Source organism: Notolepis coatsorum, assembly GCF_963971535.1.
Source record: "Notolepis coatsorum genome assembly, chromosome: 14".
NCBI lineage: Eukaryota > Metazoa > Chordata > Actinopteri > Aulopiformes > Paralepididae > Notolepis > Notolepis coatsorum.
In genome coordinates, this window is record NC_140178.1 from 75,675,306 (window position 1) to 75,699,346 (window position 24,041).

At 44.4% G+C, this 24,041-nt stretch overlaps 1 protein-coding gene across 1 annotated transcript in view; it reads right to left on the minus strand.

Annotated features, from left to right (window-relative positions):
* Positions 1–24,041, minus strand: part of lmtk2 (lemur tyrosine kinase 2) — a 119,377-nt gene that overhangs the window by 41,036 nt on the left and 54,300 nt on the right. The window contains exons 5-6 of the mRNA XM_084329517.1: positions 18,667–18,785; positions 17,948–18,035 (exon numbers count right to left, since the gene is read on the minus strand). Of these exons, the coding sequence (XP_084185643.1) occupies positions 17,948–18,035; positions 18,667–18,785 (207 nt within the window). The remainder of the gene's footprint in view (positions 1–17,947; positions 18,036–18,666; positions 18,786–24,041) is intronic.

Sequence of the window (24,041 nt, forward strand, 5' to 3'; positions counted from 1 at the left end):
GCTGAACTAGCGGATGGGCCCGTCACTTGCTACTCTTTGATTCACGTTCTGGTTATAAATCTCAAGTCAATCTCAAGTGTCCATAATGCGAGTAAGTCAACGACAAAGGAAAGTAAGAGGTGTTGTTTAAAATAAAACACAAGATACTTGTGTCCTAATGATAAGGATAAGCCTCAATGAAGAAACCCACTCCCAAAAGAAAGTCTAACATGCCTATAAATGATTATACTATGGAATTACACACTACAAATATATTACATGGCCCATAATGCAGCAAACAGCATTGCCAACTTCCAACACGTGCCCCATTGTGCAAGCTCCAAGAAATAACTAGGCTTGTCCAAGGAAAGCAACAGTTGTGATCGGAGGATCAAGAAAAGAGGGTAAATTATTCTCAAACGGTTCTGCAGATCACTTTTGGATTAAGTCCTTAAGGTTAACCACCAGAGCCCGGTGCCACTAATACCCAACACACATACATCAGCCGGACTACACCAACACATTACCATTTACAACCAACAGGATAAACTTCTCCGTATACTGGCCTTCCAGTCACGACCCTCTAACACCAGTGATAAGTATCCACCCTGCTCGTCTCCATCTCCTGTCAAGAGACACTCACTAGTGCTGGGCTAAGACCACAATGCCAGGACACCTGCCAGGCCCAGCCGACAATAGGCCAAACGGCACGGTGACGCAAAGCCCGGCAAGATGAGCTCAACAGAAACCCTGTAACTAGCCACCAGAGTGGCGAGTGTCAGCGCAAATTGGGAGTCATGCTCCGCAGTTCCTCACAGCCCACACTCCTAGCCCAGCCCATAGCACCCCCTGGGCAGTGTTACCTGAATGTCAGACAGGTGGCTCATTCCTTTAGCTGCTAATGGAAGGAGGCTTAGTGGCTCAGCAGGGCGGGCTGCTGTTCTGGGCACAGGGCTCCGCTAACATGTCCTAGCCACAGGAGGGACTGAATAAACGTCTAATAGTTTTACCGGTGCCAAGGGAATCTCTATGTGGCCTTTAGCCGGGAAGTCTTTTTGTGCTACCGGGCTTTGATCACAAAGGCCTGTGCACGTTTTCACATGGACTACTTATGCCATCAACTGACCCCAATATATGATTTCATAACCCTCTGTGAATTCAGTTCTATAATACGTGTGAATTCACAGTTAATGGTGGAGGGGGCGTGCACTGCAGCCCTCTCTGCTGCGAGTGCTATAAAAAGGGGCATTCTGAAGCTTACATCAAGTAGTAAATCAGGTGAGTGGAGGTCTGCAGCCAGACTGCATGGATGGAGCTGTGCCCAGTCACCCCTTCACTCACCCAGACAAACATACACACCCCCCCCCCCCCCCCCCTTCCCACACACACACACACACACCTGGGACTGATCCACTCTCTCTGGCTGATTTATAGCAGCCAGATCTGGGTGAGGGTCATTCCAGTTAGACTACTGGAGCACGTGCAAATAAGCAGACAAGGAAGAGGAAGATAGAGGTGCACCAAGGACAAGATGAGGATTCAGGACATTATGGGGAAAGACATATCTGTTAGGAATGAAAAAGTACTGCATCCAAAGTTACAAAGAATGTCCCTGGTGAAAGGCAATATGCCAAATGATCTCTCTTAAAAACACTATACAGAAATATACACATGTATTCAAGCACACACAAATATACACAAACACACACAAGCACACACAAACATATACAATGAGTGTACATTTGCAACACAAAACTCAATGTGAGAGTCGACAACAAGCTTATTATGCTACAGTAGGCTATAGTCTATTTAAATTGACATACATTTTATGATGGGCTTTCCTGGTTTTAATCTTTGAGTAAGTGTTAATTTCATATGGTCTTATTTGGGTTCTGGTATTTTAAAGACGTTAAATAGTTTCACACTAACGTGGATTCGCTAAAGATAATAATGATGGACTTGTACATGTTTGGCTATTTCACCCCTTTCGTTGTACCATGAGACAGCTGTTTCCCTGAGTAGCTGTTCAGCTGGATCAAGCAAAGTGGATAACAGCTGCGTCTCTGGGAAACACACAAAGTTATGTTGCTGTTGTTTTTTATTCATCGTTTTAACCCATTTAGACCTAAAACGCATTCTAATAATGCATTATATAGCCTGAATATACACACACATGTTTCCCGGTTTCAATGGGTTAAGCAGATTTATCAATGCCGTTTCAAGCTGATCTAATGTTTTTATTGTAAAATCATACAGGCTCCATTCTAAAGTATAGGAGCTTTTTGTTGTGTTTGCGTGCTTAGTTTTAGTCCAGGTCGCTACACAGACGCAATATTGCCGTATAGTAGTTCAAACCTGGCACTGCAGAAGGGGAAGATGCCATCTGCATGCCTGCCTTACAGTCTGTCACCTCAAAACAGATTCAGGCATTACACAGAGCTAGGAGAGGAAGAGGAGTACAAAATACACACACACAAACACATGGACACACACACACACATATGCACACACATGAACGCACGCACACACACACAAGCACACTCCACTCCTGTATTGAATCCTTTAAAGATGCACTACAATGAAAAGCATGTTTTTCAATCTTGCATTCAATCTTGCATCAGCTGAAGGTAAAGAACTGTTGTTGTTGTTGTGAAAAAAATGACTAAAGCCCTTTGATATCTATCCCCCTGTATATATATATATATATATATAATAAACTGGACTTTTTGAAGAAGTCTTTATTCATCATGCAGTGACACGCACATGCGATGGGTGGCACACACAGGAACACACACATGCAACTTTTTGGGTCGCCGATAAAATTGAGTCTCTGCGCTTGACCCATCCCGTCGTCCTTCCCCCCAAGGGCAGCCGGGAGCAGATAGGGGCTGCGGTGTGGGGCCGCGCCCTGGGGACCAATCCATGTGCTCCTGTCCATCTTCGTCGGGGAACGCGACAGCGTTAGCGATCTGTTGTGTATGTTTTTCCATTGGGTTTATCTTATCGGGAGGGGGAACCCTTGCAAGCACCTGGGAAGAACATGCAAATTCCACACAGAAAGGCCTGGGAGGATGACGGTCGGATGGCGTGAGTAAGTAAGTAAGTTTATTTATATAGCACTTTTCACAGAGGAGATTGCGCTCGTCACCAATGCAAGAGGCTGCGGTCTCGACTCCCGGAGTCAGCATTGCCTGCGGCTTGGGCCGATCGTCATACTAACTCGTTTGGCTGAGTTAGCGGGAGGGAAGTCGAGGGTGGTAATCTGGCGTTGTGGACAGCGACGCCTACAGGTCAGGTCTGAGCGCCTGCTCAGCGAAAGGCAGGAAATGGTGAAGGCAGCGTGACCTCAAACGTGTTACGCTTCACCAATGAGAGTCCTCACTGCCAGGTGAAAAGAGAGCCACTGGCTGTCTCCACATGTGTCGGAGGAAGCATGTGGTAGACTTCAGGGTTCCCTTGTACCGACCAGTAGGAGGAACATGCGCACAACAACCAGGTAGGGGAGGGGGGGAATTGGCATAACGACTAAATTGGGATGGGGAGAAAAATTGAAAAAATCAGGCGGAGAAAAAGAGGATAAAAAAAAAAAGGCCTGGGAGACCTGGAAACCTGGCAATACGGAAACCTGGTCCCCAAGCGGGAATCAAACCCTGGACCTTCTAGCTGTGAGGCGACAGTGTTAACCACTACACCACCATGTAGTCTGTATATCAACAGAATCAAACCCTTTCAGATATCCAATCTGCTTCCTTGAAGATATTATATAATGTACTCAGGTTACTCTGATTGGCCCATTGGTCAAATCTTGCTGAGTGGTGTAAGGAACAGTGAGCCAAGCATCTAGAATGTGTAGGAACAGGAGGCCACGTACCCTCAGCATCTATAGAGTGTATAGGAACAGGAGGCAGCGCCTCCTCAGCATCTATAGTGCGTGTAGGAACAGGAGGTCACGCCCCCTCAGCATCTATAGTGTGTAGGAACAGGAGGTCACGCCCCCTCAGCATCTATAGTGTGTAGGAACAGGAGGCCACGCCCCCTCAGCATCTATAGTGTGTAGGAACAGGAGGCCACGCCCCCTCAGCATCTATAGTGTGTAGGAACAGGAGGCCACGCCCCCCAGCATCTATAGTGTGTAGGAACAGGAGGCCACGCCCCTCAGCCAGTTTTTAAGCTCTAGAGACCCTTTGTTTGCAAAAGCCGGCGTAGCGCAGCAGAGTGGCCAGGCGGAGACGAAATGGAAATGATGACGCGGACGCCTACTTTCGCTTCCAAAACAAGCAACACCGTGCGCAGCGTGCCAACAGGAAATATTGTTGAAAAACATTTCCAAGATGTTCTAAAACTGGGAAGCTCACATCAAAGCAACAAGCAGGAATAACGCACTGCAGTATGGACATCAGTGCTACAATAATAATAATAATTAATTTAATTTGTATAGCACTTCTCAAGAACCCGAAGTCGCTGACAGTAGGCAGAGAAAAAAAGAAACAAAACATAACATAAAGCCACAGTAACAAACATCAAAACGGGGGGGGGGGGGGTTATGGGTGGGGAAGGTTGAAGGCTAGGGAGAGCAGGTGGGTTTTGAGGCGGGATTTAAAGGTGGAGAGTGTGGGGGAGTCTCTGATGGTCTGAGGGAGGGAGTTCCAGAGTCGGGGTGCAGAGCGTGAGAAGGCCCGATCACCAACGTTTTTTAGTTTGGATGACGGGACAGTGAGGGAAGCAGTGGAGGAGGACCGGAGGGAATGGGTGGGGCGGTAAGGAAGAAGGAGATCAGTCAGGTAATACTGTGGTGCTGGACATCAGCGCTACAATATTGTGGTGCTGGACATCAGCACTACAATACTGTGGTGCTGATATTGTTTTGGCAGCCTCTAAATGGAGAGCTACAATATAGGCTGGTCACGCTGGTGCTGAAATAGGTTTGGCTGTCCGGAGCTGAAATACTGTAGGTTTTGGCATCCTCTAAATGGAGCACTAGAATACTGTCTGTGGTGCTGAAATAGTTTTGGCAGCCTGTAAATGGAGCACTAGAATACTGTCTGTGGTGCTGAAATAGTTTTGGCAGCCTGTAAATGGAGTGCTACGATGCCGTCTGTCAACCCAGGCACACGCATGCCCTGTGTATATGAACGGTATTGTGATATGCATTTTCAGGAGAGCTAGTATGGACAGAGATCTTTTCTGGGACGGTGCTAAAAATGCTTGTGTAGACAGAGATCATTTTCCTCCTGAGAGTTGGCTGTGCCAACTGTGAGGGTGCACTAAAACACTCAACAAATCAAATGAAGCATCTGAAGCTGAAACTAATTATACTCATGACAGTAACAGTCCACAATAAGCAGTTTATGACTGAATTCAAACATCAATGTATTGGATCTTTCAGATTTACAGTAGATTATTGGATTCCTCATTACTGTAGCTGTTAGCAAGGAATTATCAAGGAATACCAAGGAAAGCAGAGACATGGTCATTTCCAATACATTTGAAAGGGATTTTAAATGTGTCAGGTGGACCCTCCATCAGATTACAGGACACTGCATGGAATATACTTATGAGTTATACTTATGGTTTACTTGGCCGTCAAAGTCCAGTCCCTGAGGTTTCAAGGAAATATATAAAGCATAATCTTTCACTATTACTACAAAAACACAGAGAAGTGCAATTCCAGTGAGTCTTTCCATTGACTTCTTTAAAAACTTTAAGTCAAGAATGGGAAAGGAATGACACTATATTTGCATATAGAGTGATGAGCGATGATTTAGGTGTTGCTTTGGCATAGAAATGTAGGTGAAAAGCCATTCATAAATCAACCACATATCCTGTAACATGGTTGAGTGTTGTGATGGGGGGTGGGGTCAATCCTACAGCTTTACGCCCCATGAAGATATACTGAAAGGACCTGGTCTCTTTGATAGCAACATGACATACGACGTGACATATAGTAGCGACATGCATTATGAAATGTTTAACACATTTATTTTTACCAGTGTGGTAATTTTACTCAAATGAACCTGTTCCACCCCACGGGGACGGTACCGACCCCTTTTTGACATTATTATCATATATTAATATTTTTATGAGTGATGCAATAAATTAACGTTTTTAAAATCAAACGTTTTCAAGTATTATTATCACTACTATGTCACAAATACATGTAGAATGTAAAACGTTAGGTTGGCAATAGTTTAGCAATAGGTTAAAAGTGAGTTTATATAATTTTAAGTTTTTATTTTTCAGTCGCGTTTTTGACGCGGAAGCGGAAATGGAAATGTTGAACCATGGGAATTGTAGTTTTTTTTGAAGATCGCCTCGCCAGCTATCTGCCAGTGTCGGAATTTCTCAAAACTACACTTCCTGTGGCCCGCTATGTTCGTTCAAAGTTCATCGTTCTGAAGGAATCATATCAATAATTGTTATGATTCGCGATAATAAGCTACAAAAGGTAACGTTTTTGACAAATATTGAAACGCAGTCAGTTTCTCCACACTATTGTAATCATGTAGGAATAATTAGATCTGAAATGAGTTACAGAATGATTACACTGTGGGAGAAATAAAAAAGTACAGTCGATTACATTAAATATCTGTATATGTTATTATGCATGCCTGGTGATACTATATCCAAATTGAACTCGGCCATTTGAAAGATACTATATGTATATATATATAAATGTGCGAATTGGCTATAATAAGGTAATGTATAAGCATATATTCTATATTCTATAATAATATTTCAAATTGCATTGGTCCGGATGGGAGAATTCAGTACTGTATATACAAAACCTTCAATTTTATCATCTTCCCTTTATTAATTTCCTTAGATCTTTTGTACACATGATCTCAAGAGGGTACTGAATTAGCTCAGTGGCAGTTTTTTAAGTTTGGTCATTATTATCATGGTTTTATTCACTGTCAAAGATGAAAAGAAAAATCATAATTCATATTTTCCTTTGTTTAATCAGAATTTAAGCAAGCCTAGTAATAGACACAATATTTCTGACACTGAGAATACATTCATTGAGGTCCATAGATGTTCCTAGATACCAAGAATATGCAAATAGCCCTTGTAGAAGTGGCGCAATATTCCATTTACCTAGGTATACATTTTATGCAGATTTTCACCTGGGGTGGAACAGTTTAAGCAAAACTACCTTAACAACTTGTGAAAACTAGATTTATCTTTTATTTTGTTCCTTACATTTCTAGAATTTACTTTTCACTTGGATAAAACAAAAGTATTCTGTCAGAAGTCAAGGAGGTTTCTCTGCCAAACAAAGAGTGATCAGTGATGCTTACATTTGTTTTATCTTTCCTTAAAGGAAAACTCCAACATTTTGGGAAATTAGCTTATTTGGCATCTACCCTGGAGTTAGACAAGAAGATACATACCCTTTTTCTTCTCTGTGCATGCAGTAGGAGTAGGAAGACGTGCACCGTTAGCCTAGCTTAGCATCAGTCACTGGAAGTAGGTTCCTCCATTAGCCTAGTTCCCAACGTCTTCCTACTCCTACTGCATGCACAGAGAAGAAAAAGGTATGTATCTTCTTGTCTAACTCCAGGGTAGATGGCAAATAAGCTAATTTCCCAAAATGTTGGAGTTTTCCTTTAACATATGGAATAAATAATGTTATATTAAATGTTCCCTCTATCTTTTCGATTCTACTTCAGAAATACAAACCACAAATAGTTCATGTCACAGTATCTGTGCTCCCATGTTTAGTCACTTGTGTCCATGGAAACTACAATGAACGTTACTATTAACACATTGAGTGCCACGCCCCTTTGACCATATATGGGCTAGAATGCCAGTAAGGAAGTCAATGGGAGGTCGGGGAAATTTGCGAAGGCTTAAACTATATCTTAAATTATGGCTATGGGTCTAAAACACCCCTCGCTTATCAATGACTTGCAGTCAACATGTACGAAACAGATTTTTTTTTCATTGGTACATTTCCGTTTTATACCGTTTTGAATACAAGTATAGTTTGAGAGTTCTAGTAATTCCAGAGAAATTCCGCGATAATAGCTCTTTAGTGGAATACACAAAACACATTTTTCGGTTGATTTATGAATCGTTTTCAAATAAACGCTAGATTATCGATAGTATATGTGTACTTATGCACGCTAGAGAAGCGGGCTGAAAAATCTATTATCCATGACCTGGTCAGCACTAACGTCATACACACACACACACACACAGACACGCTACGATGGCTGAGAAAAAAACATCTGATTAACCCAATACTGGTAAAATAGTCCTTACCTCACATCAGATGTTCTGCAAAAAGATTGATCCAATTCCTGATCGCCATTCCAAATATTTATCGTGTTTATTGATCCAATGTTATAGTCCAAAACACATAATCGAAAGCTGCTCCCAGCCTCCCCAGTGAATGTGGTAACAGATACTGCTTGCCAGAGAAGGGAAAACCCTGGACCAGACTTTCTTTCTGGTGCACATGCCCACCCAATCCAATCCAATGATGTGCCATACCATCCGGGAGACGATAGGCGCGGTATTTTCCCTTTTCGAGCTCAGACCCATTCTCAATGATAACGTCAGGCTGGATGGATGAAAAATTAATGGATATTGCTAATAAAAGCAAAAACGAAAAAAAGACGAGAAAACTCGTCATTGGCACTCAACGCATGGCGAGTTAACACAACTAATCTCGTCGTTGGCACTCAATGTGTTAAACGAACACACCAACTTTTTGGGAAATTAGCTTATTTGCCATCTACCCTGGAGTTAGACAAGCAGATACATACCCGTTTCTGCTCTGTGCATGCATTAGGCTTAGGAAACAGCCGCACCGTTAGCCTAGCTTAGCGTCTTGTATCAACTCAGAAATGTTGATACAAGCTTAATATTTGGCTATTTCTTTGTGCAACTTTGTATAAATGCAATTCAAAGTTATTGCCGCATTTTCGTTCAAACTAATTTGGTTACAGAGTTTATAGTTTAGTTATGGGGCACTTGGGGCAAAGCTGTTTTAGCCTGTGTGTGACGTACATACATAGAGGCAACTGTAGTGAGTGTGTATAACAGTAAACTACAACATAAAAATCATATACATTTATTACTATCGGATGATCTTGTCAGCAGGATGGCGAAATAAAAACCCTTCAGCTTTGCTAGGGGAGGAGATGATAATTGGAGGCAAAGTATTCTATTGTAAAAAGGTTACAGAAGAACGCTTTCCTTTTCATAATGTTCGTTCTATGTTAAGGAAGTACCAGTAGACCTGTACTGGTCCTTCTTGTGTCAATGATTCTGGAAATGTGTGGTGAATATTTTAAGTGAAAGACATATTTGCATTGTTTCTAACAGTTACAAGTAAGCTAAAAAAGATTTGTTGTTTGAAAACAATCTACAGACAATCTGGAATTGAAAGACAATTGGTAACATGTATAATAACGTGTTCTTACCAATATAGAGCTTCCCTTGCAGCTGAAGCTATTAAAGCCATGCTATCCAGGTAGTTCAGTGAAGGAGCTGAAGTTGGCAGAGGGAAGTGTTCTCCTTTTGAACTCTTTCACAAGTTCTATTTCATTATGGCTGCCGCTCAGCATCATTCTGCGCGCACTGAATAAAAAATTCCACAATGTACCTTTACATCCCAACATTCGTCTGGCCACACCCCTATCCGCTTACCTTCATAAGCAGGTGTGTGGTCACCTACTCGCCTCCTTCTTCACTTTCACCACAAGGAAGTGCCTTCGGTAGATCCCACACTTGACGAGGTTGTTAGCTGAAGAAAGTTGAGACGCGTTTAAATTTTTTCTTGTTTTTTTCTTCTCTCATATATTCGAAAGAAAAAAGCTAAGTCATAATGTCTACTTCGGAGGGTCGCGCTCGCAACGCCACTCTTCACCAGCGGTTCTCCATTGCCGCCTCTGCCGTGCGTCTTGGAGCGGGGTTGAGGCCTCTCTCGTGGTTGGCAGCCACGCCCGGTAGGCGTCCGATGGGTAGTTTGCCTCTCCAAGGAGCTGGTGCACCAGTGCCGTCTCCTGTGCGATGGCCTGGTTCCGGCTCTGGTTCCTCTGCTTCCGGGGAGTCGTCCGCTGTTGGGCGGCCGACTCCTTTGGTTGCGGGGGGTTTGAGACGCAAACTTTTTGCGTCGGCTCGCTCCCGTCGCAAGATGGTGGCTTGCAGACGCGAATGGCCTGGTTTTGGTGAGTTGCTGGAGCCAGATGAGGATGCGTCGGTCTCTACATGCCCGATGGAGACAGAGGACTACATGATAGAGGCGGACGGGTTCTTGTTTGAAGGCCCGGTGGAGACGTGTCCCCTGCCTGTCCAGGTAACACTGGAGGGGGGGGGGGATGTCTCCTTGGGGTTCCCCGCCCGCAGATGTTGGGTTAGAACCTCCGACTCGGCGGCGGGATGCCCTGCTATCAGCCACATCAGAATGTGGCTCCTTGACCAGTAGTCTGCTGTATGTGAGGGACGCGGGCTCGGAGGAGGAAAGTATGCAGGGGGAACTGCGTGCTTTGTTTCCCGAGCTCATGGCGGCGGCGGCAGTCGCAAACGGCGTGCCGCTGCCGCAGCCACTGCCTGTTCCTGTCCCTGATGATCTCATAGGTCATCTATGGCAACGTCGCTCTGTGAGAGGGGTGGACGTTGTCTACCCATTTTTCCCCTCAATGGCAGCCTATGTCCGTCAGGGCCAGGTGGTCTCCCACATCATGGGCCTTACTCCTGCCTACGTGCAAGTCACGCGGGTGGCGGGTTTGGTCAACGGCATGAAGGAGAGCGTGCCACGGCTTGATAGGCCGATGGTGGCGCTCCTTTGTCCGGAGGTGGTGTGGGAGCCGTTACGGAAGCCGGTTCCCCAAGGGAAATCGGCGAGGCGGTTGGCATATTGGAGCGACCAGTCATTTATCACCGGAACACAATCTCTAGCTGCCCCGTCTAACATCGCGCAGCTGGCGAGATTCATGTCCGGGATATTGACGGGCGGCACGGAGCTGACTGATTTACAGCATGATCAGCTCGCCCAGTCGGCAGGAGCCATCCTGCATCTGACTCAGCCGCAGGCTATAGCCGCTGGGAAAGTGCGCGCCCTGGCCACTCTGATCCAGCGCCACCTTTGGCTGGAGCAGGCGCGTGTGCCGGAGAAGAAGAGGACTCCACTTCTGACGGCACCCCTCTCCGATGCTGGACTATTCGGGACGGCACTGCAGCTGATGACCTCAACCTGCAGGGAGATGCAGGAGGAACGCTCCGTGCTCCAGCCTCATTTCCCCCCGCCCGATGTTGCCGGTGGAGTCAGACGGCCGCCGCGTCGTCGAGGTTCCTCCGCCGTGGCCGCCGCTGCCACCACCGCCACTGCTGGACCTTCAGCGAAGAAGGCCAGGAGGAGAGAGGGCGCCTCCGCCACTGCAGCCGGCCCATCTACGCCCCGGAGGTGACGGTAGGGATCGTCGAGACCAGCCGCCGATCGTTTACCGTCCCTCCGGGGCTCCACGGGGTGGGAAGCCCTGAGCGGCTCGTGGCAGGCGTCGCTAAGACCCAGTGACTTTTTCACTCTGTGGTCCCCCCCTGTTTCCCTTCCCGGCCCCGCTATGATTTTGTTCGAAAATAAAGAGTCCCCTCTAAAGGGGGACTGTATTTTTTGTTAACAAACTGTGTTTATTCACCAAACATATGATGGGGTTGCAACGTGTGAATCTTTCGCTAGTATGGGTTGATAGGAGGGCTAGATGTTACATTCATGTTAGAGCTTAAGCAAGGCCTGCAGCCTACACTCGGTTGAAAAAGGTTTTTTTTCTGCCTCGACCTGAATCTCCACATAAAGGTTAGTTGTGTGCTCTGTTGCTTACACAGTGATATTGAGCTGCAACACTATTGTGTTGGGTTTGCAGTAATGCTCGTATGAAAACGTACCGCGGCTCAGCCGCTCTCTCTCTCTATCAATGTTTTTCTGTGTTACAACATGGATGCGGGTGTAGGATTCACACACACACACAACTTGGTCTTGCTATAAACCCTGTTCACAGATGTGTCTGTGGTTAGCGTGCATTGTATTAGCTTGCGCTATTCATTGGCATTGCTACTAAAGGTATCATATGGCTACTGTTGTTGTATGCAAGGGTTGGGCTTGTGAGGGGGTGCCGGATAAACCCCTCCTTCCCTCTTCTGATTGGTCAGGGGGTTTATTGGCCTCTCTTTTTCGTTCAGTCAGGGCCAAGCTGTTAGGCGGCTTGGCAGGGAGGGGGGGGGGGGGGGGGGGGAGGGTTTCCCAGACTCTGCACCCATCACAGGCGTTTGAGTCTTGGGTTTCCCCCCGTCATAGCACACGTCACTAGGCACGTTGCTATTGGACGATGACTTCCGTGAGTTTAGACCCGTATGTAGGGTCTGTTGTTGTCAAGTGTCGGGGTAGAGCGTAGGAACTTAATGTTCTACTATGCTCAATATACACGTAACTTGAGTCGGTTGGTCACATGACTCAATGATACCGTGGCTTTTCAATCTATGGCTCACGTGGGAAGTCTCTCTGAGGAGTTCCGTCTCTCCTCTGTGGTAGGGATGACGGGATATAAAAATGTAAAAAAAAAATTACCCTCGGCTGCGTCAAGTGGGATTCATGTCAGTCTGTGTTTCTTTCTTTTTTAATAAAAAAGTGTGGAGAATGTGAAGCATGACAACCTTCTTGTCGTTCTCCCAGGCGCCTTGAAGGATCAATGTGGGGTCTGTTAGACTGTCCATTGATATGTTTTGGGTCCCGACGCATACATAGTGCTGGCTTGGGGTGTTTCTATTCAGAATCATGCGGGTGGCTAGTACGCCTTGGTTACTTGTTATTAAAACAGCGTTTTTATAAAGCAACTGGGATGGGGGATTTTTTCCTCTTCCGAGAGCCTGTTACTGGGTCTCGACGGATTCTCGTTCATATCTGGGGGATGTTAACGGAATAGATCGGAACATAGGTAGAGGGGTCTCACGCCCTTGGTGTGGGCCACCAAGCGCGGTGTAAACAGGACCGTCTGGGTGGCGCCCTCTTTTCATGTTTTAGATCAACACGCATATCTGCCCCTTCTCCTGGAGTAGGCATGTCGGCGTGGTTAGGGCACGGGACTGGTTCTGGTCACGCTGGTCCAGGTCAGTTAACCCGTTGTCCGCCGGGGATGCAGATCTGCTGTTCTGGTACCCTGAGGGACTTGGGCTTTTTTCAGGGGGAAGAATGCCGGGTCGGCCCGGGTGTCACGGGGTTAGGCGTTATGGAGACCCTTTGTTGGGTACATGTTGTACCTGGCACTATTGTAAGGGGCTGGTTCTCCTTCTTTTGCTCCTCTCTCACGCATGGCGAAGAGGGGGCTGTTGGGGTGGTCTTCGGGACCTCCTCTGGTAACCCTGTGTGCTTCCCGAGCCGCCGGGCCGGGTCCGAAGTAATGTTTCGTTGAAACCGTAGGCCTGGGATAACCCTTTTTTTGGAAACTAAAACACTTGTGCTGCGGTATAGCTGGTGTATACCCGCAGGTGTGTTTGAGTTTTTCTTGAGGGGTTATAGGAACAACCACCGTCTGTGTACCGAGAGGGTGGTTGATTCCCTGGTGTGTTGGAGCAGAGTCAACTCCCGGGTTACCCGGTTGAGTGTGCCCCTGCACGTTCATGACGTCTGCCAATCGTGTCAGCCTTCTCTGCCTCGACCCCTCTGGGTGGTTTTTTTTTGATGGAGGCTTTTGTCATGGTGCTCAACAACGCCAGCATACGCCCCTTCCGCAGGGGGGGCTGTTTTCAGTTGCCCCCTTTTGGCGCCTGTCTCGTCCGCAGTGCTCCAGGCTCAGGTCTCCAGCCTGCTGCCTGGTATCCCCGGTAGGGATGGGAATTGATACGATTTTATCGATACGATTCCATTATCGATTCTGCTTATCGATCCGATTCTTTATTGATTCCATTATCGATTCCTGATACATTTATGATTTAAATAAATAAATTGGAAATGCAACAGAACTGAGCTGGTTAGAATAACAACATGCAACTTGAGATTTCTGATTATCATTTATTGTTGAGCCCCCATGTCAGAAAAATACAAAAACTGTAAAAAATAAATTAACTATACACTTAAATAAAATAATGTATTTGAGAACTAATGTATTCTATTGAACTGTAGTTGCATTCAACAGGTCGTTATTGCAAAAGAGAATTTGTTAGCAATAACCTACCTGTATAAATAAAGGCCAGCTCAGTGTTCTCTCTCCGTCTCTCTCTGCAATGAGCATGGCTATTTAGCTAGCTAGCGGCTAACGTTACTTTACCATGTAAATGAATGACTAGGATGCAAAGCACTTTCACTTTTCACTGCACACACAAAACGGTCGCAATATCGAGCCCTTTAGGTTTTCCTAGTCAAGGAATCAAATAGTCTTCTATGGCTGCATGCATGGCGCTAACGTTATTGTTTTTAAATGCGCAACTGTCGGAAAAACATGGCATCGATAAGAGGAATCGATAGTCATGGAGGCATGCGATTCCAGGAATCGGACAATTAGGAACCGGTTCCCAATTGATTCCGATTCTCGATTCCCATCCCTAATCCCCGGTGCGCTGCCTGCTTCCGTTGGTTAACCTTTTTTGAGTGCTTTACGGCCATGCTGACTGCCTGTTCTGCAGGGTCAGTGTGCCAGGCGGTGTACTATTGGGGGGTAAGGGCCCGCTCTTGGAGGGGCTCTATCCGAATACGCTGGCGATGTGGGGGGCGGTGTCACTAAGTGACCGCCTGGTGGGGTCTTGATGCCTGGCGTCATTGACCTCTCCGGGCCCCCTTTTTCCAGGGGATCCAGTCCCTTCAGTGGGTCTGGGTCTTCCTTCGCGCTCCGCTGCTACGGCCTTGCCACGGGGTTGGGTTTGCTCTATTGGGTTTGCTTTATTTTGTACATTATCTAACGTTAACACGAACCTAAACTAACTATAGGTTAGTTGTAACGTTAGTTTAGGTTCGTGTTAACGTTAGATAATGTACAAAATAAACGTTTTCCGCTGCTATAAACGTCGCACTTTTATTTTGAAACCCCAGAAAGGAAGTCATTATATATGCTTTACCATCCTGATCTGTGTTAGCTCCGGTTAGCTCAGAGCGTCCGGTATAACAATACCAGCCATTGGAGTACTGTTTTCTAAATTGGGGAGGCTTTTAATCGTCAAGGTAAGAGGATTTTAAGTCATGGTATCCATAAACTTCAATCGGTTCGGATCCTTTGAATGAATGAGAATGTCAACAATCACGACGACACATTGAAATCACTGGCTGCACTCAGAGAGCAGTGGTTAGGCAAAAAATAGTTCAGAGTATATTTGCTTATAAAACGTAATTATCTAATTCAATTATTTTTTATTTCTCCACGTGGTGAATACACAGGTCACAACATGTTTACATGAACGTTTTGGAGTTGTATTTGGAGTGTATTCTGCAATCTGTTAATAAACTTTTCAATCAATCAATCAAACTATACACTGTGAGGGAACGTCAGGCTCCGGCCCCGCCTCACTTCCAGTGATGAAGCTAAGCTATGCTAACGGAGCGACTGTTCCCTAAGCCTAATGCATGCACAGAGACAAAAAAGGTATGCATCTTCTTGTCTAACTCCAGGGAAGATGTTAAATAAGCTAATTTCCCAAAATGTTGGAGTTTTCCTTTAAGCCTGACGAGACCGGTACCGGTCCCAAAATGACATCACGTCATAAATCAATCTCTCCAGACTGTTTAATAATTGTTAGACTAGAAGTATTTATTTGTCATGTAGTTTTAACACACACGCAAGATGGGCGACCCACAGGAACACACACACACATGCACTGAGTCGCTGATGAAATGTCTCTTTGCACTTTTCCCATCCCGTTGTCCTTCCCCCCATGGGCAGCCGGGAGCAGATAGGGCGTCAACGTGAGCCACGCCCCGGGGACCAATCAAAGTGCTCCTGTCCGTCTTCGTCAAGGACGCCACAGCGTTAGCGATCTGTTGTGCATGTTTTTCCATTGGGTTTATCTTATCGGGGGGAAACCCTTGCGAGCACGGGGAGAACATGCAAAGTCCACACAGAAAGGCCTGGGAGATCCCCCACCTGAGTACCTGGCATCATGGAAACCTGGTCCCCAAGCGGGAATCGAACCCTGGACCTTCTTGCTGTGAGGCGACAGTGTTAACCACTACACCACCGTGCCGTTTGACAGAAGTATCGTTTTATTTTTCAAACGTATTCAAGTATAAACATCATAACCATGTCACAACAGCAGTTATAATGTATATTATCATCAATACGTTAGTTTACCAATAGGTTAAAGTGTTATTAGATAGATTTTCGTTTTCATTTAGCTGTTTAGTTCGCGAAAGTCGACCATTTTGGAAAAATTGAACGTCGGGAATTGTAGTTTTTTTTTTATGCCATTTTGAAGAGGACACGAGAGCTTTCGATGAGCATTGGAATTTTTCCGAATGACACTTCCCAAAGGCCTCTATGGGGTTTCAAGCTAATTACTTCTGTATGAATTTTTTTAATATCTCTTATTACTCGGGATAATAAACCACAAAACTCAACGTTATTGCCCTATTTTTAGCATGTAGCAACAATTAGATTTGAAATTTGTTTAAAAATGGTGGCACCCTGGCAAAAAAAAAAAAAGCTACTGTACATACAGTAGATTTCATTATCTGTTCTTATGCACGCCTGGTGATACTAAATTGAACTCGGGCATTTGAAATATAAGATTTGGCACAATCCATAAATGTGCGAATTGGCTATAATAAGGTAATTTATAAGCCTGCTATTCTATATTCTATAATAATATTTAAAATTGCATTGGTCCGGATGGGAGAATTCAGTACTGTATCTACAAAACCTTCTGTTTAATCATCTTCCCTTTATTAATTTCCTTCGATTTTTTTGTACACATGATCTCAAGAAGGTACTGAACGAGATCAGTGGCAGTTTTTCATGTCTGGTCATTTTTAGCATGGTGTTATTCACTGTCAAAGATGCAAAGAAAAATCATAATTCATATTCTCCTTTGTTTCATCACAATTTAAGCAAGCCTAGTAATAGACACAATATTTCTGGGAATACATTCACTGAGGTCCATAAATGTCCCTAGATACCAAGAATATGCAAATGGTCCTTGTAGAAGTGGAGCAATATTCCATTTACTTGGTATGTATTTTAGGTGGATTTTCAGAAAATAGGGCTCCGGATTTAAGAGGTTAAGCAGACGACCCCCTGGTGCCATTCAGAATGCCTTGCGTCATGTTTTTTTATTAGCGTGACTTTTTGGTTGTTCGCTGCCATTTTGAGCGACAGGGTTAGGGTTTAGTTTTCACGGGCCATAGCGGCCTCCAGCATACACTCATCACTGTCCATAAGAATGCACCAACACAGCAAGTCGTGAGACTGACACCGATGTGTGGGGGGTAAACGGAGCCTGTTGCTTTACTGGGCGAGGTGGGAATGTGAGAAGTCCCAGGCTGAGGCTTGCTATGCCCCCCCCGCCTCCCCCCGGGGAGATGGGGCAGTGGGGAGGTGGGGGTGAGGGGCTGAAAAAGGGGCTTCTTGGCAAGGGCAGTGGTCACCCAGAATAGATCAAGAAAAACAGTGAATAAATCAGCTACCATGATCAAGCCCATTAACAGGACATCAGAGCAGAGTGGCCTCAGTGAGTGGATCTGAATGGAGGAAGCTAATTCGGGAAGCCAGACTGGGGTCTCTGAGCCCAGATGATGGGAAAGGTGACTTATGCCTTGCTTGCTGGAGATCTCCCCACATACACACATGACTGACCGGAAATAATTCCCTGTTTTCATCTCTTCCGACGAAGGACGAAGAGCATCCTGGCTGCTAACTAGCATCCAGTGAACAAATCATTATCTAATCAGTTATTTGAGCATTAACCAATAATAGGCCTCTTAGTAACTGCTGGGATATTGTCAGCACATGAACAGTGCTATGCATGCAGGCGTGTGGTCACTCACCATCTCACAGTACTCGAAAACCAGCAAGAAAGGGATGGCCTCCACACACTGGCCCAGACACTGCAGGATGTTAGGGTGTTGCAGCACTCTGTGAGGTGACAACAACATGGACCCTGCTGTTACTGCCATCTAATAAGATGGCCATACATTCAATACAAAAAAAACATAATCTATAACATTTAATGAGGCACTAATGCAGTGTCTTTTAAAGAAAGGTAGAGGGTGCTGCTAGATATGTTTGTACATAATCCAATTTAACACCTTGTTCAAAGAGAGAGAAAAAAAAAAGGATTTCTACGCTACCAACTATAAAAGGAAGAGTCATTACGTCAGAACACCAGCATTCTATGCTCTGTTCGGTATCAGTTCTATTGAAGCCTATGGGAGATGCATGGAGAAGCAAAATATAGCTATCTGAGGAAATCAAATATCAACCAATATATCAAACATTAGTTAACAAGGCAACAAATTGCAGATGATTCTGACATTCGAAGTAATAACGTGTTTAAATGACAGGTCATAAATGAGGAGATGGCTGATCCCATTCAACTCAATGTCGGCAGAACTGTACGTTTCCACCCTTCTTTCTTTTATAGTTTCCTTGCTACAAACAAGGTAAGGAGAAGAAAAAAACACTACCAAGTCAAGTCCAAAACCAAGGATGAGGGCAATTTAAGTGCAAAAGCTCACCGTCAGCCTATTCCCCAGTGGCCACTCACCTGTACGGATCGCCCTGCTGGAGGAAGTCATTCTGCTCCTTGGCGCTGGCGTTGGCTTTCAGCTCCTTCACCACCACTCTGGCTGCTCCTGGGTCTGTGTATATCTCACTCAGCAGCACCTAGTAACACATTGACACGTTCGTTAAGACACAGCGTTAACACAGTAGGGATGCAGCCATGCTACTTTTAGATTTAAATTTCATTATCGGCCGATACACCAAGTACTGATCCAATCCATCGCTTTTGCTAAACAGTATAGACTTAGACAAGAATGATATACTACATTTTTCTCCATTACAAAGATTTTATATATACTGGACGCAATCCTGGAGATGAAACCTGAGCTTAAGGGAACAATGTCTAGGCTTTATATGGATGTATTTGAGATGGAGGACATGTCACTCAATAATTATAATTTTTTTTCCATTTCATTTGTTAGAGATGAATGGTTTGTTTTTGTTTTATATTGTTTGTATTTACAAGATTTCAAATCAAATCAAATATGCGTCAATAATTTGAAAATGTTGCTTTGATTTCTGATATGTTCCACATGGTTCTTGGTATGATGTTTCTAGTACTGGAGAAATGATCAGATATTGATACCCTAATTTAGCTTAGTATCAGACTGATCCAATACCGCTATCAGCATCAGTGCATCCCTAATTAACAGCCAATATTAGCCTTTCAAATATATCCATATCACTGTAAAAACAGTGTTGTTATACTAATTAAACATACCTACTAGACATGTTGATATATAGTATCTCACTTTTTATTCAAATGGAACATACATACTAGACATATTAATATATAATATCTAACTAACTTTATATTGTAATTGAAAATACATATTTATAGTGTTTGTTTGAACCAGAAATAATGTCCTTATTTGGTTACGGTAAAAACAAAATTAAAGAAACATTTTCTTTTAGTTCAATCTTTACAAATGTTTCTTTCAAGTTAAAAAGCAAGCTCATTTTAAATGTTCATATGGTCTTAAAGATAAAAAGTATGTGGGCAAATATTGGTTATTTAAAATGTAATCGGTATATAGCCTCAGATAAGCCATAATGTGCATCTTATTATCTACATTTGAGGGAAGATTTAGAGTTCCCAACTGGTTTTTAGGTTATTTGGGGTTGATATTATTTGTCATGATGGCAGACTGTTGGTGATATAATTTGTCATGATGGCAGACTGGTAGTGATATCATTTGAAATGATGGCAGGCTAGTAGTGATATAATTTGTCATGATGGCAGACTGGTAGTGATATAATTTGTCATGATGGCAGACTGGTAGTGATATTATGGTAAATGGCTGCTTTTTTATATAGCGCTTTTATATAAAGCGATTTACAATTTGTTACTCACATTTTACCCATTCACTCACACATTCACACACCGACGGCGGAGGCAACCATGCAAGGTGCCAACCTGCTCATCGGGAGCAATTAGGGGTTAAGTGTCTTGCTCAAGGACACATCGACACGCTGGCCAGGAGGAGCGGGAATCGAACCGGGAACCTCCGGATTGCCAGACGACTGCTCTACCTCCTGAGCCACTGTCGCCCACTTATCTATCCAGCTCTGGAGCACACTATGTAGCACACTATCTATCCATCTCTGTAGCACACTATCCATCTCTGTAGCACACTCGGTACCAAAGAAACCCTCCCCAGCAGGTCTCAATGACTACAGACCGGTGGCACTCACCTCTGTGGCCATGAAATGTTTCGAGAGGCTGGTCAAGGATCACATTTGTGCCTCCCTCCCCAGCGATATGGACCCTATGCAATTTGCATACCGGCCAAACAGGTCCACTGACGATGCAGTCTCCCAAGTACTGCACAGCACCCTCTCTCACCTGGACCGTCAGAAGGGGGGCTATGTGAGACTGTTGTTCATTGACTACAGCTCAGCGTTCAACACCATAGTCCCCACCAGACTGGTGGACAAGCTGATCGAGCTGGGTCTGAGCTCCGCTCTGAGCGCCTGGGTACTGGACTTTCTGAGTGAAAGACCCCAGGCGGTCAGGGTGGGGGGTCAGACCTCAAACACCATCACCCTGAGCATCGGGTCCCCCCAGGGCTGTGTTCTGAGCCCTCTGCTGTACTCACTATACACACACGACTGTGTGGCCAAGTTCAGCTCCAACTCCATAGTGAAGTTTGCAGACGACACGGTGGTGGTGGGGCTGATCTCGGACAACGACGAGAAGGCCTACCGGGAGGAGGTTGAGGTACTGGAACGCTGGTGCCAGGACAACAGCCTGCTCCTGAACATTGGTAAAACCAAGGAGCTGATCGTGGATTATAGGAGAGGACAGCAGGAGACACACACACCACTGAGGATAAACGGGGCCACCGTGGACAGGGTGAGCAGCTTTAAGTACCTGGGGGTCCACATCTCAGAGGATCTGACATGGTCAACACACATAGACTCAGTTGTAAAAAAGGCGAAGCAGCGCCTCTACCACCTGAGACAGTTAAGGAAGTTCAGAGTATCGGGGAAGATACTCCAGTCCTTCTACTCCGGAGCTGTAGAGAGCATCTTGACTGGAAACATCACTGCCTGGTATGGCAACAGCACGGCACAGGACAAGAAGGCCCTACAGAGAGTGGTGCGCTCTGCCGAGCGTACCACGGGTATTGCACTACCTCCCCTGCAGGTTCTATACAACAAGAGGTGCAAATCCAGAGCCTGCAGAATAATGAAAGACCCTCACCACCCCAATAACAGCCTGTTCCAGCTGCTGAGGTCAGGCAGACGCCTGCGAACACCAGCTACTAGGACAGAGAGGCTTCGGCTCAGCTTCTTCCCCCAGGCCATCAGAGCCTTGAACAATGAACACTGAGGGTCACAGAACACTGAACCCTACACACACAAGCACACATTAGCACACACACGACACACATGCTGTGCACGCTCGCACACTAGCAGCCACTTTAACATGAGAAAGCACTCACTCATGCTGCACACGCCCACACTTATGGCCACAAAGGGAAAAAAAATAGAATAGTAACAGTGTATTGCACTACCAAGGGACCTAGCATGTCCTTCATGCTCTGTAAATAACTATGTACAAATACCGTGATGTCCCACTGTTACCTGTTTATTGCACAATGTTGTCTATTGGATTCTATTATATGTTGTACTACTGTATTGCACATCGTTGCGGGCAAGACCACCCGCATTTCATTGTATACTTGTATGCCGTGACAAATAAAACTCTTGACTTGACTTGACACTATGTAGCACACTATCTATCTCTGTAGCACACTATCTATCTATCTATCTATCTATCTATCTATCTATCTATCTATCTATCTATCTATCTATCTATCTATCTATCTCTGTAGCACACCATCTATCTATCTATCTCTGTAGCACACTATGTAGCACACTATCTATCCATCTCTGTAGCACACTATCTTTGTAGCACACTATCTATCTCTGTAGCACACTATCTATCTATCTATCTATCTCTGTAGCACACTATGTAGCACACTATCTATCTATCTCTGTAGCACAGTATCTATCTATCTATCTCTGTAGCATCACTATGTAGCACACTATCTATCCATCTCTGTAGCACACTATATAGCACACTATCTATCCATCTCTGTAGCACACTATGTAGCACACTATCTATCCATCTCTAGGGATGGGTACCGTTAACATTTGAACCGATACGCCGGTACCGGTACTGGTACCTGTGAATCGATAAATTAGGGTAATGGTACCTTTTTTCTGTACTTTCTGTACTGTTTTCGGCTTGCCATTGCCCCGACTGCTTTGTTGTTGAATCAAGTCAAATCCTAGGTAAGCGTATTGTGCGTGTGAACATTGATATGAAAAGAAAAGTTAAAAAAAAAATTATTTTATTTTTTAACAGTACCGACAACGGTATCTCACGTGAATCGATACTCCGTAGTACCGACGTGTTTCGGTAAGTACCTTTAAAAGTAGGCCTGCCGTGATAAGCAATAAATCGATTAATCGAATCGAAATGAATGCAATGATTTTGACGGGCGCAATTAATTGCTATTTGCGCGTTTGTTTTAATGAGGCGGAACCAGTACCCCTCGTCAGTCACTCTCCGTGTGGGGGGCCGCTGGCCTTACTACAGAGTACAGCACGGGAGCTCCGTGGGGCACTAGCAACGCCACATAGCTTAACTACATTTCTCAATAGTGTTGCTCCTTTTAACCAAGTAGCGTTCTTTGTAGTGTAACGTTAGCTATTTTTAGACCCAAGTAGTTACTCGCTACTGCCCGGAGAAACTGGACTGCTAAATAAAGATTAAAGATCTAGCGTTGATGCTATTCAATGCTAACAACATTAGCTAAATAGCTAACAAACGAAATACAACGTATAGCATAGCTACAACACAGAATAACGTTAATAGTTAATACAATTACATGCATCATTGTTTACAATGAACGGGTGGGGCTAGTCAAAGGACTGGACACGGGGACAAGTTAAACATGAAATAATTTATTATAACAGGTAGTTTCGAGTCGTGCCTACGCACCACAGGGCTACTATTCTATTATATACGGCTTTGACGCTTCCTCCTCATCGTTGATTGCCTGTAGTAGCTGCATCTAACGTTAGTAGCTAACGTTAAAACTAACCTAAAGTTAGTTGTTCACCAACAATCTCAACATTTGTTTTATCATTAGCTCAAAAACACAGAACCGGACAAGACAAGTTGTCCGCTCAATACGTTCTGCTAGGATAATAACAACAATACTTCCGCTCCGGACCGGTGGGTGGGTTTCAAAATAAAAGTCTAAAACACCGGAAAATACGTTTATTTTGTACAGCGTTTTCCTCCACGAGTACTCAAGTACATCATGTGATCAATCGATCTGGATTATTTTTGCCCATCCCTAGTTTATCCTGTGCTGAAGTCTCCATTCCAATAGAGATAGTATATATTTTGGTCTTTATTTGATTATTGTTTCACTGCCTTTTTATTTATTACATTTCCAGTTTTTTCCTCACACTTTATTAACATTTTGTACATGGTACCACAAGGTACATTAATAATACATGTACATGTTAAAAGGATGACACAAAAAGCCAGACAGAGGGCTTGTTTCCAGTTTCAGTTTGTTTTATAATAAACAATCAAACTGAGAATTTTTTTTATTTAGGATATTTAAAATGTCTTTCAATGTTAAATAAAGGTTTATTGCACTTTGAAACGGTTTCCTTGCATTATTATGCTATTATTATATTAGTAAAAAAAAAATAAAAAAGGTTAATTGAAAACTTTTGGGAAATACATTTCTCAAAAAAGAAATCTCTCAAAACCGCAATAATATAGCTTATCGCAATATTTTCTGGGACAATTAATTGCCCAGCAAA